At 36.3% G+C, this 13197-nt stretch overlaps 1 protein-coding gene across 4 annotated transcripts in view; it reads right to left on the minus strand.

Moving 5' to 3' along the window:
• Positions 1-1367: 1367 nt before the first annotated feature.
• Positions 1368-13197, minus strand: part of XPO1 (exportin 1) — a 46740-nt gene continuing 34910 nt past the window's right edge. For all 4 annotated transcript variants that reach the window (XM_038551365.1, XM_038551367.1, XM_038551366.1 and 1 more), the window contains 14 exons: positions 12802-12999; positions 12050-12188; positions 11682-11863; positions 11438-11594; positions 11182-11345; positions 10272-10406; positions 9815-9998; positions 9211-9317; positions 6225-6419; positions 5027-5195; positions 4235-4369; positions 3994-4153; positions 3820-3916; positions 1368-2460 (listed from right to left, as the gene is read on the minus strand). In XM_038551365.1, the coding sequence (XP_038407293.1) occupies positions 2314-2460; positions 3820-3916; positions 3994-4153; positions 4235-4369; positions 5027-5195; positions 6225-6419; positions 9211-9317; positions 9815-9998; positions 10272-10406; positions 11182-11345; positions 11438-11594; positions 11682-11863; positions 12050-12188; positions 12802-12999 (2169 nt within the window). In that variant the 3' untranslated portion in view covers positions 1368-2313. The remainder of the gene's footprint in view (positions 2461-3819; positions 3917-3993; positions 4154-4234; positions 4370-5026; positions 5196-6224; positions 6420-9210; positions 9318-9814; positions 9999-10271; positions 10407-11181; positions 11346-11437; positions 11595-11681; positions 11864-12049; positions 12189-12801; positions 13000-13197) is intronic.

Genomic DNA, 13197 nt, shown 5'->3' on the forward strand with positions numbered 1-13197 from the left:
AGTAACAGAAATCAGAAGGGGAAACAGAGGTAAAGTATTCTAATCCATTATCTTCATTTCATGATCTAAGATGGCTTCTCTAGTTCTTACCATCATATCCATGTCCCCTTTTACTCTAAAGGTTTTTATCAGAAGTTTTTAATCACTTTTGGTTTCATTTCAGTCAACTTGGTTGCATGTGAAGTTGGGAAATGTCAGTCAGGAGGCTTAAGTACCCAGTTATAATACAGTGGTTCAATTATTAAAACAAATGAGTAATATATACTGAGGGAGAATTATCAGTTAACATGACATTGTCCTGAGGCCTGTACACAACGTTAGAAGAAAAAAGATGCAAATTTACTCTTGGCAGTAGCTGAATCCCCGTTGCCCATCATCTCTAATTCAAAGCCGACTATCCTGGTTTCAAAGCCAAAGCTTGTTTTCTTGCAACATCTAGAACATACCAAGAAAGCAGGGGGTAGACAGTGGATGTGCTAGAAGATAAGAAAATTGCGTATGATCATTGGCAGCCACAGCGACAGCTACTCAAAACTAACAATATGCATTTCATAGCTGTATCAAAACCAATCAATCTGAACCTTAAGTCTTGGGAAATCCCAAAAAACCTCTTAAAAGCTGCTTTTAGGGCAAAAACAGTACTTAAAACCAAATAAAAGATTTTAACAGCTAAAGTTTGAAACAAAGTTTCCCAATGTTGTTCTTCGAATACATTTAAACTTTTACCATTTACCTCCTAGAAAGAAGTTTCACACAGGATTATATCCTACTGAAGTAATAGTTTTGTCAAAGCCTATAAAGTTGGAGTACAGCAATTATACAAAATTGCTGACTCTGCATGAACACGAGGCACTTCAAATGCTTAGGTTTTAGTCTAGGTTTATAGAAGGTTAGATTCAATCCTCTGGAAACAGGTTCACCCAAGCTAGTTTCTTTTTTCTATTTCCTTAGTTCTACACCCTTTCATGTTTTATAAGACATCTACACATTTCTCCCCTTCTTCCTACCTTTCCAAAGGGATAAGGTCACTTTCTAAGGGCTATATCTGACAAGAATACAATTAATCAAGAATATTTGCCACAGCTTCTTACACCTTGTGCTTTTTATCTGTTACACATAACTCCTCACCAGGAAATAAGATGCTTTAAAGGCAGATAAAGCAAGTCACACTGTAAGGGATTTGGATCTTGAGAACAAAAGGGAGACTGGAGCAAGTTTGATTTACCTAACTGTGCCATAACTCTCAATAACCCAGAGATCATGTTTATACATCAACAGGTGTCCACTTTACTTAAAAATATTACCTAATACATAGCAAACATATAACCACTTTAATGTAGGAATAATTTTGAGCCAATAAAGGAAAATAAATGTAAACCAAGTTTATTTTGCTTTTTAAGTAGTGTTCTTAAAGCACTACAGCTTGGTAAACAATGTAAATTAGTATAAGTCATCTCAAAAGCCAGAGTTTTGTTTTGTTTGTTTTTTAATGAGTTGTTAAAAAGATGCAGCCTATTCTAACAGGATAAATATTTTTAACCATTTCACTTCGAGTTAATGAAGGCTCACAAATGAGCAACACTCCTCATTGAGGAAAACAAAAAGCTGTTGTCGACAAGCGACAGCACACACACACAAAAACAAAAAGAACTGTGTAAAAATAACTAACTGTGTTCCCATATTTTTTGAAGTCGCTTTACAATGGGATGATATGCACATGATCTTGCTGCAAACTTGCCATACAGACTCGTAATACATGTAGTCTAGACAAACGATTCAGTCCAAGAGGTGCTAACTTCAGACAATGCAGCACTAGAATTCTCTTAACAACGCAATTTGTTTTACTCATTATCTTTTCTTCTAGACTGAAATACAGGCTAGAAAGAAAATGCTCCCTAATTAAAAATTGATATTGTTTTTACAGGAAAATTGTGTAATTTTGCATTAGAATTTACAAGTATATGCTCAAATTAAATTTGCCTCCTCCCCCCATCCCAGCCACAAAATGGGCATGAAGTAAAATTTTAAAAAATGCCTTAATTTTTAACTTCATGCAAACTAAATAAAGATGACCAAAACAAAAGCTTAAAACAATGGAAGGATATTTCACAGAAAATTTCTTATACAAAAAACACATAAGAAAAAGGGCCACTAGGTGACATTTTAATTTACAAATTGGCATCATTTTGGTCGACAAATATCCAGATGCTGTTTTCTTCTGCTAACAAGAGTTGCAGAGAGGGGGGAAAAACCCAACCAAAAAAAGGAAGAAAAAAAAAAAAGAAAAAGAAAAAACCAGCATGACTTCTTAGTTTAATCACACATTTCTTCTGGAATTTCATGTGGATTAAGGATGCCAGGGACAGACATTTGAAGTTTATGTTTCTCTTCCTGAGCCTGTCGAAGGGCTGTTTCTCTTTCTTCCAAAAACAGATCAGATGTATCTTCACCTGCAAACTCCTGTGACAACAAGATAGTTAAGTATTAATATAACCAACTTCAATTTTGGAAAATGTCCTCCTGGGAGGGGTGGAGGAAGATAGACAAGCACCTCCCTGTTTTGTCTACACAATGATAAAACCTATCCTTCAATTGGTTGGGTTAATATTATAGTGTATGTATTTTTAAAGATTATATGTATTACAAACAAAATGCAGGGGGGTAGGAGGAGAGGGAAGGACAAGCAGGCTCCCTGCAGAGTGCAGAGCAGGGTAGGGGGGTTTAATCCCAGGATACCATGCCCCAGAGATCATGATCTGAGCTGGATGTTCAAGGTGTCCCTAAATTATAGCATACTGATACAATTCTGTGTAGCTGAATTAAAACCAAAGGTGTTAACTGAGGAAAAAAAGTTTATTAAAAAGGCATAGTGCAATGTCATATATAAAATATACTTCCATAAGACAAGAGATTTAAAAAGTTGTTTCTCCTACAACTAATGATAAAGTTTAGCTACATTGTGACTATATAGCTGTTTTTTAAATATTTTATTTATTTATTCGAAGAGAGAGAGAGAGAGAGGCAGAGACACAGGCAGAGGGAGAAGCAGGCTCCCTTTAGGGAGCCGGACGTAGGACTTGATCCCGGGTCTCCAGGATCAGGCCCTGGGCCGAAGGCGGCGCTACACCGCTGAGCCACCCCAAGCTGACCTATATAGGAATTTCAAGTAATTTTCGCTCTCTTTGGCATTCTCTACTTATGACATAGCTAATATATTTACAATTTTTAAAAAACCTATTTATCTTAGAGGGAAAAAAAATCTGAGTAACATTATCATGTACGACCAATCCTTATTTAACCTTCACCAGTAAGATAATCCATCAACTTACAGATGTTACATTACTTTTAAATTTGTTTAAAAGAAAGTAATACAAGACAATTTCTTCTTCCCATAAATTTATTTTTTTTTCTTCCCATAAATTTAAATGAAGCATTGTGTAACAGCAGTAGAAAGAAGTGGATTATCTGCTAATTTGTCTTAATTCCCTAAAATGGATTACTAACAAAATGGGTATGAAATCCCCAAAGGGGCAATCAGTGTTTCTTTCCCCATAATGCACAATTTAAAAATCATCTATAGGATGACATGACCATTATTCCAAGACATTTTGATCATCCAAAATGAATTCTATTAATAACAAGTTTCCAAAAACATTTGTAACGCATCATGTTCTCAGCGATGACTTAGTTTTTCACTGTGTATCAGTCTAGGACTAGTAAGCTTAAATACCACTCAAAAATCCCATTCATTTTGCTTTAACAAAAAGCGGTACATTGTACAATCCAACAACTAAAACATACCAAGTACAAAGCACGTACCTTTATTTGTACTAGGAAATCCCTAAGATGTTCCTTGAAAGCAGGAATATCCTGATTTAAGCTGAAAAGCCCTGTCACAAAGAGCTTTACTTGAGCACTGCAAAACAAAACACAACGATTAAATATCACTGTTTTTTAACTGAAAAATATAGGTGTATTAAAAAGTGTATTTACTCTTGTAGATGAGGGAATGCAGATTTAAGGAGATTTGCCACATATTCCTGAATGAACATTTGGTTGTTAACTGGATTTCCAGGATTTAATGGTGTACTTATTTTTCCTTCTTCAACCAAATTAAACATATATGCCAGTATTGACGCATGCATTGTCAAACCTGTTGATAAGAAGAACATCATTAACTCCACAGTTAATAACAACTTGAACACTTAAGATTTTCATGGCTATAAATTCTTACCAGCAGTATGTGAGGTGTCTGTCACAACAGAAAAGATATGCTGAAGAATATCACAAAAATAAGTTTGATAGAAACTCTGAGCTGCAGCTTCTTCTTGTGCAACATTTTGTAAGAGTGTAAAAAGTATCTGTAAGCCTAAAATGTACAAAAACACTAATGAAGTTATTACAGCCGGTTAACATTCACACAGAATTTCCACTATTCAACTCTTCTGATTCAAAAGCCATTCTTAACCCTCTTTCCACTAGTGACTAACAATTATTTGCCTAAATTACCTTGAATAATGGGAGTTCATCTAGCATCAATGTCTGCTTATAGATTACAGTAATAACCATTACCAACTTTCCACTATATCTGAAAGTTTAGATTCTCTCCAAATCAACTCTAAAAACAGCATTACGAAAATACAAGTATATTACATAAACCAGTTTCTATTAAAAAATAAAAATTTCTCTCGAAAATGTGGTTTTCTCCTTATTTTGACCCTTAGCGGGACAGAGGAAAAGCATATGGGGAAAAGGAAACATTGGTATGGATGCGGAAAAGTAATGTCGCTCTACTTTGAATTTTCACCCATCTCCCTGTAAATCAACCCTACACCTGTGGACTCAACCATAGAAGAGAGGATTCAACTGCTTTTAGTATTTACTTAGACCTACATATGCCACAGATGTACTCACACAAAACCCACATAACAGTGCTACCTAATTCCTTCAGATCTAAGTTTAAGAGCCTGTGGATTGTAAGATGAATGAATAAAAAGGGTATTTAAATAAAAGGACGTGTATTTACCTGTATCTGCAACATTCCTCATAGTATGTTTGAAAGCCCAAATAATGGAATCCAAAACAAGTTTAAATTGTGCAGGTGGTATTGCCAGGAATGCTGGGAAACAATGAGAATTGACAGCCTGAAGTAGTAAGAAAAAGTTTGTTCTGTGTTCAGGATATTCTTCAAAGTCCTATAAACAAAAGATGAGAACAAAATAAAGTTTCAATGCCTTAATTATGTTTAATAAAAAAGAAAAAGTAAATCCTAATTTAGTATAAAGCTTTGGAATTGTTAATGGGCCCCATCCAGTGTATGTAAGATATTGGTTTCCTGATCAGCAAACCTGAAATCAACACAATTTGCCTCTCATGGAAGATGTAATTACCACTGATTACACAAATGAATTACTAAAAATAAGGACTACAAGGTCCCATTATAAGGAGTCAAAACCCATAAAGAACATATTTTCAAGTTACTCTTAAGAAAATTACTACCATGTTATGATTCTGACTTCAAGATCACAAATATAGATCCGAGAATTTTTAGCTACTGTGTAAATTTGTGGACTTAGATCTACATTTTCCTATCTTACTTAATACATTTCCCCATTTCTTGTGTGTGTGTATATATATACACATATACATTACTGAATATAGTTTTTATGTAAATTTACTATTTTGCAGTTAAGATTGTTTTAAGATTTGAGGGAGTACATGTGAATTGGGGGGAGGACCAAAGGGAGAGAATCTTCAACAGACTCCTTGCTGAGTGTGGAGACTAGACTTGGTGTGTTACCTCACCATTCTGAATTCAAGATCAAGATCAAGCGGAGACCAAGAGCAGAAGCTCAATCAACTGAGCCATCCAAATGGCCAAAGATCTTTTTAATAGTAAATACATTTTTTTAAAGATTGTATTTATTTATTCATGACAGAGAGAGAAAAAGAGAGAGAAAGGGGGGCAGAGGGAGAAGCAGTCTCCACACAGGGAGCCTGACGTGGGACTCGATCCTGGGTCTCCAGATCATACCCCAGGCCGAAGGTGGCGCTAAACCACTGGGCCTCCAGGGCTGCCCAATAGTTAATATTTTTAAAAGTACTTCTCTGGTCTAAATGTTCAAATATTTAAACTAGTTAATCCCATAGCTATCATTTATGCTTTCAAGTCTTACAAGGATACATAATGCAGAATTTCCCATACTGAAATGTAAACCACATACCTTATTTATCATATTCAATGTGCATTCAAAAACAGCATCAAATATTTGAGGTATTTCAGCTGTTATATGTCCTCCTAACTTGTTGACAATAATAGCCATAGTACTAAGCACTTCTGGTTCTCTAGCAGCTGGTACATTTCTCTGATAATCAATGAGAACTGCATCCAATAAAGGAGGAACAAAATTTTCAGCTACCTGTTAAAAAAAAAAAAAAACTTTACCCAAGTTTTTTATTTATTTTTTTTTTAAATTTTTATTTATTTATGATAGTCACACAGAGAGAAAGAGAGGCAGAGACACAGGCAGAGGGAGAAGCAGGCTCCATGCACCAGGAGCCCGATGTGGGACTCGATCCCGGGTCTCCAGGATCGCGCCCTGGGCCAAAGGCAGGCGCCAAACCGCTGCGCCACCCAGAGATCCCCCAAGTTTTATCCTATGCACTTGCTTACCATCATAAACAGCTAGGTCAATGTTATATTGAAATTTAGGTTGAATATCTGCTTAAAACTGGAAAATCCCACGTTTTATTTTTTTATTTTTATTTTTTTTTAATGATAGGCACACAGTGAGAGAGAGAGAGAGGCAGAGACACAGGCAGAGGGAGAAGCAGGCTCCATGCACCGGGAGCCCGATGTGGGATTCGATCCCGGGTCTCCAGGATCGCGCCCTGGGCCAAAGGCAGGCGCCAAACCGCTGCGCCACCCAGGGATCCCCCACGTTTTATTTTTAAAAAAAAAATTTAAAGGTTGTTTATTTGACAGAATGAGAGCAACAGGCCGCCCACTGAGCAGGGAGCCCAATGTGGGGACTCAATCACAAACCTTGGGATTCTGACCTGAGCCAAACGCAGTTGCTGGACCAACTACCTGAGCCACCAAGTACCCCTAGAAAATCCCGTTTTTTAATTTGGTTTTGGACATTAAGACTTTTTACCAAAAGAAACCAAGGAATTATAATAGGCTGGGAAGAGCCACAGATATATTGATATTTCAAATCTAATTGCTAAGGTTAAACTAAGGCCCAAAATGAAGTTACTGGCTACACGTTACTATGGCAGGGCCAGGATTTTAGGGATATGTTATATGGGATAACTTACCTAAAAGAAAAGAAAAGCCCTCCTAATCAATACTGCATTAATTTTGTCAATGAATATCTATAAAAACCAAGCAGCGCATATCTAATACAAAGTAGACATCCATTCAATGATTTTTATTAAACTTAGTGAATGCTAACTGGTAAATACTTTAATAAACAAAACCCAAAGCCACCACTTACTCTTGTAAAAGGAATTAGAACTGTACCAGGAAGACATGAGTCTCAGTAAACAGGGTCATATTAAGGTGTAGCTTTATGTGTCTTTAATAGGTTCTTTATTACCATATGGACAATAAACAGTGTTTCTTGTAACAAGGTCACTAGTGTTAGTAGTGTCCTACTTACTATATATAATACAAGTCTAGTAAAATTTTAAGGATAAGCACAATTATTTTTCCAATAACCCACTTGATATCTTAGACCAGAACTGTTCTCATTTTACTTTTAACACTTCAGTAATTCTTTCCTAACAAGATGGATCTTAAGTGTGTTTATTTTTTTTAAAAAAAGATTTTTTTTTTTTATTCATGAGAGACGCAGAGACACAGGCAGAGGGAGAAGCAGGCTCCATATGCAGGGAGCCTGGTGTGGGACTCAATCCCGGGTCTCCAGGATCAGGCCCTGGGCTGAAGGCAGGCGCCAAACGGCTGAGCCACCCAGGCATCCCTGTTTTTGAGTATTTTTTTAATTCACCGCCCCATTCAATACAAATCTTGGTTGTAAATTGATACCCTCTCATTATTATCACTGATACTCCTAAAATTTGCCCAAGCTACTCTAAATTGTGAATTTCACATTCCTTTAATTCATCTTATCTTTGTCCAGTTTTTTTTTTTAAGACTTTATTTATTTATTCATAGAGACAGAGAGAGAGGCAGAGAGAGAAACAGGCACCATGCAAAGAGCCTGATACGGAACTTGATCCAGGGTCTCCAGGATCACGCCCTGGGCTGCAGGCGGCGCTAAACCGCTGCGCCACTGGGGCTGCCCTCCAGTTTTATTTCTTAAAAAAGATTTTATTGATTTATTCATGAGACACACAGAGAGGCAGAGACATATAGGGAGAGAGAAACAGGCTCCACACAGGGAGCCTGATGTGGGACTTGATCTCAGGATTCCAGGATCATGCCCTGGGCCAAAGGCAGGCACTCAACTGCTGAGCCACCCAGGCGTCCCCTCTTGTCCAATTTTAAATACATTTCTGATCTCATAATACACTAGTTTAAAATCTTTCAACATTTATTATCTTGAGAATTCCACAACTGTCTTCTGAACAAGTTCCCTGAAAAATATCTCATTTGTTGGAACAAACGCAACAGCACACTTGTCAACCAAAGATTAACGTGATAGATTCTTTGTAATGTTCAAGGATCAAGACAATCAGTGGTAGAATAAATCAAAAATACACGCTTTAAAAAATAATAACCCACATTTTCCCATGTTAAGGCATATATGGAGTATGGTTGAGTTTCTGAAACCATTTTCTTTTCTGGAAATGATTAAAAACTTAAAAAAAATTAAGAGTAAAAGAGATTTCTAAGCATTCCACTGGGAAAGCCCTTACTCTCACTTCAGAGTCAAATTAATGACAGCTTTGTAAACTGCTCTGAAGAATCATGAAGAAACAAAAAAATTTCTCCCAAATGTCTACCTATCCACAGGGGGTGAAAAATGACCCAAGCTATCTTATTAAATATCACCTTGTTAGTGTCCTCCACAAACAGCAATTTCTTAGGAATATGGTACATAATATTTTCAAGCATTCAAGGACTCAAAAAATAGGTCATTGTAAAATAAGCCCAAATATTTCCCTCGAAATTACCTTTAAATGAGCTATGTGCATAGACCAGAGAATACAGCATCAACTTAAAAAGCAAAACATTTCACTTACCATCTGTGGATCATTGGACCGGCTCACCCAACCGGATATTAACTTTAAAGTTTCCCTTTTTACCGTTCGCATACTTCTAATCAATGGTTGCTTTGTAACCATCTCGCCTAAAAAATACAATCCAGTGAAATCTAACTTGACAACTACAACTCTACATTGGCAGTTACATGTACTTCAGATATAATAGCTCCCATTTACCACCCAAAGGCATAAAGGCAACGGGCACACAGATGAATGTACTGGGAAAATAAACGAAGACTAATTTTAGAAGGAAAAGGTATATGCAACTAGTTAAAAATAATTGTCATTTGGAACATTGGGAGAGTTAACTTAAATCTTTGAGAAATGAACATTGAATGTAAAAAAAAATTTTTTTTAAGATTTTGTTTATTCATGAGAGAGAGAGAGAGAGAGAGAGGCAGAGACATAGGGAGAGGGAGAAGCAGGCTCCGTACAGGGAGCCTGACGTGGGACTAGATCCCGGGACTCCAAGATCAGGCCCTGGGCTGAAGGCGGCGTTAAACCCAAGCCACCAGGCTGCCCAAGACTGAATGTAAAATTGATTTGCTATTCACCAATTCCACAAAAATTCAGAATCACTTACCATTAGCTTGGATAGCTGCTGAAATATTTTCACTGAGGCACTTGTATACATTAAGCATATCTAAATAAATTCTCCCAAGTTGAATTACAAAGGGGTGTCCGACAGCTTTGCAGGCTCTAACATTTGTTTTCAATATGCTACCAAGCTGCTTGACAGTTTCTGGATCTTTAAGTATATCCACATTCTGTGAAGGACAAGTAATAAATTTCATTTATCACATGAAAATTTAAAGCAAAAAATACTACCCACACCTATTCCAAAATCACTACCACATTTACAATGCAAAATAGGGAAACACAGAAATCTTTATTACCTGTAGCTACAACTATGAATAGATTAACATTCCCAATATACCATCAAATCAGAAAAAAATGACAGTATAGTTTTTGTTACTTTTGAAAATAACACGATCTTCTTGAATTCCATTTGAACTTTGATAAAAAGGAGTAGAACTTACTTTGGTTGCCTGCTGGATTATGCTATCCCAAACCTGATTAGGGAGTAGCATGTATTTTTCTATCAAATGTTCTTGTACTGTTTGGTCTGTTTGTGCACCAATCATGTACCCCACAGCTTCATAAAATGTATGGACCTATGTAAAATGGCAGACATTTTATGTTTATGCATCATAAGGATAACCACAAACAACCAACTTACATATGTATTAGACCTTCTTTTTTGAGTCTGAGAAACAACTTACATTAGGTAAGAAAATAGCCTAATAAACTTCTGGCTAAATTTTTGTCCTACAATGAAAACTTAATGACTCCAGCAGAGATGTGGGTTGGGGAGATAGGTGATATAGGTGATAGGGAGTAAGTAGTGCACTGGGTAATACATGGAATTGCTGAATCACTATATTGTACACACATAACTAATATAATACTGTATGTTAACTATACTGGAATTTAAAAAAATTTAACCATAGATGTATGTTGAATGAATCCAATGGTGTTACTCTATTGCCATTTATGAATTCTGAGTAAAATACTAGTCATGAGGTGCCTGGGTGGCACAGTCAGTTAAGCATTCAACACTTGGGTTTTGGCTTGGGTCATGGTCTCATGGTCCTGAGATTGAGCCCTCCCACCCACCATGTACTCTTACTCTAATAAACAGACCTTTAAATAAGAAAAAAAAAAATAGTAGTCATTTTCTTTTCTTTGGGTGGAGACTGGGTCAAGGGGGGAAGAGAATCTTAAGCAGGTTCCCCACCCCTGTGAAGCCTGATCTCATAACCCTTGAGACCATGACCTGGGCCAAAATGAAGTGTTGGATGCTCAACCAACTGAGCCACCCACATGGGCACCGTAGTATTCATTGTCTATGAATATGCATACTACTACGATGCTCAGTGCTCTACGTACCTGCTGAGGTTGAAGATCACAAATTATAGTGTTGATATTGTTCAAAATTTCATCAATAAATGGCATTACTTCTCCAACCTGAACCTGAACAAAATGCCTGCGGCATTTCTGAGCTATTTTAATAAAAGTATCACAAGCCATGTCTTGGACTCCATCATGGGTCTCTAACAAAACAAAAATATTATCAAAAAATTTCAAGAAAATTTGGGGTTTCTTTTGTTCAATAAATACAAATAGCTGAATAATAAGGATTTACCATGCATGAATTCAAACAACTTGTTAACTACAGTCTTCAAAAACTTCCAGTGAGCTCTTAAAAATCTTGGATATTGACCTACTATGTACATGATATTTGATGCAATAATAGCTTTATTATCTTTGCCTCTTTTCTGTTCACATAATCCTAAAAGATCCTGTAAAATGAGAGCAATTTCAGTCATTTATAATAATACAATTTAGTTACCCAAGAGCTCAGTTCACATGTAGTATCCCTTGCATACCTTTATAACAGTAACAAGAAAGCGTTTTTCATCCTCTTCATGCATTGCTCCACTAATGGAGCCTATTGCCCAACACAATGTATTCAAATTTTTCCATGACCACTCTGTACCATTCACTTGATTGTGAAGCTTCTCAGTCATTATTCTTTCTGTATCTACATAATCCAGATGAGTAAGATAAACTACAAAAGAAGGGAAAAGGTTCCAAAAGTTCAAATTCTAAACTATGAACAAAAAACATTTAATAAGAAATAGCACAGCAATAAAAGTGATTATTAACAGATTCAGAAAAGTACGCGCCATTTCTTAGTTATTTCCACCCCAGAAGAGAATTAAAAAGATCAAACCGGCAGGATTTCTTGACTCACCTAATGTTTCTCTCATATTCTTATACAAATTAATGGAATCTGTATCCTTCATGAATTCTCTGACAACTTCTCCTTGATCATTTTCTACAACCAATACTTCTTCAGGTTTAGCCATACGACTAACCATCAATAAACGGACCTGCTCAACCAAACAAGAAAAATCTATTACATCTTTGAAATAAGCACTTCACACTTTAGACCAACATACCCCCAAAACTGTTCCCACAATACAGAACAGAAACATTACGAAATGTAATTTGAGGGGCACCTGGATGGCTCACTCTGTTACATGTCTGCCTTTAGTGCAGGTCATGATCTAGGTGTCCTGGATCAAGCTCCAAATCGGGCTCTCTATTCAGCGGGGAGTCTGTTCCCTCTCTCTCAAATAATAAAATCTTAAAAAATGTAATTCTACAACAATGATTTCCATGCATTGTTTATCACGAATAAAACATAAAGTATTAACTTTCCTGTTGAGAGTGATTCATTACGCCGGTCGGTGATCTTTTAATTTGCATTTCTAATAAACTCACTGGAATGCAATCTGCTTCTACGAAAACACTATGGTTCTTAAAACAATCCTTCTCAATTTTCTAGCTTTGAAAACATGGTCAAGTTGTTGGATGCTCTTTTTCTACCTTTTATTTAGATTATAAAAGTCAAAATAAAATAAAACCCACTATTTCAGTAAGTCTTCAAAATTACAGCAAGAAATAGATAGGAGTAGCATTTACCACCCACTTTATTGTTACCTTGGATAACACGGGCAAATATAGCTGCCTCCTGGGAGGAACATCAAAATGTTGACTTCCGGATAGCAATGGAGAAGCAGATGTAGAGAACGGGCTCTCTCTATAAAGTTCAGCTGCCAAGTGATTCCAGTACTCAAGACAAATCTTGAAGATTTCAGTTTCCTCCACTTCTGATACCAACAACATATAATGAAGGGCCTACAAAGAACACCGAAAATATTAAAAATAATTCCTTACATTATTTTTTTCCTTACATTATTTTTTCCCACAAATTGCCTGCCATTTGTTATGTTAATAAACATAAAAATAAAATTCATATTTCATTTTGCACAATTCTGAGGTTTCATTATTCATCTAATAGACTAGAAATTCTCTAGGAGCAAGTTGTACTTTCTT

Source organism: Canis lupus, chromosome 10, assembly GCF_011100685.1.
Source record: "Canis lupus familiaris isolate Mischka breed German Shepherd chromosome 10, alternate assembly UU_Cfam_GSD_1.0, whole genome shotgun sequence".
Taxonomy (NCBI): domain Eukaryota; kingdom Metazoa; phylum Chordata; class Mammalia; order Carnivora; family Canidae; genus Canis; species Canis lupus.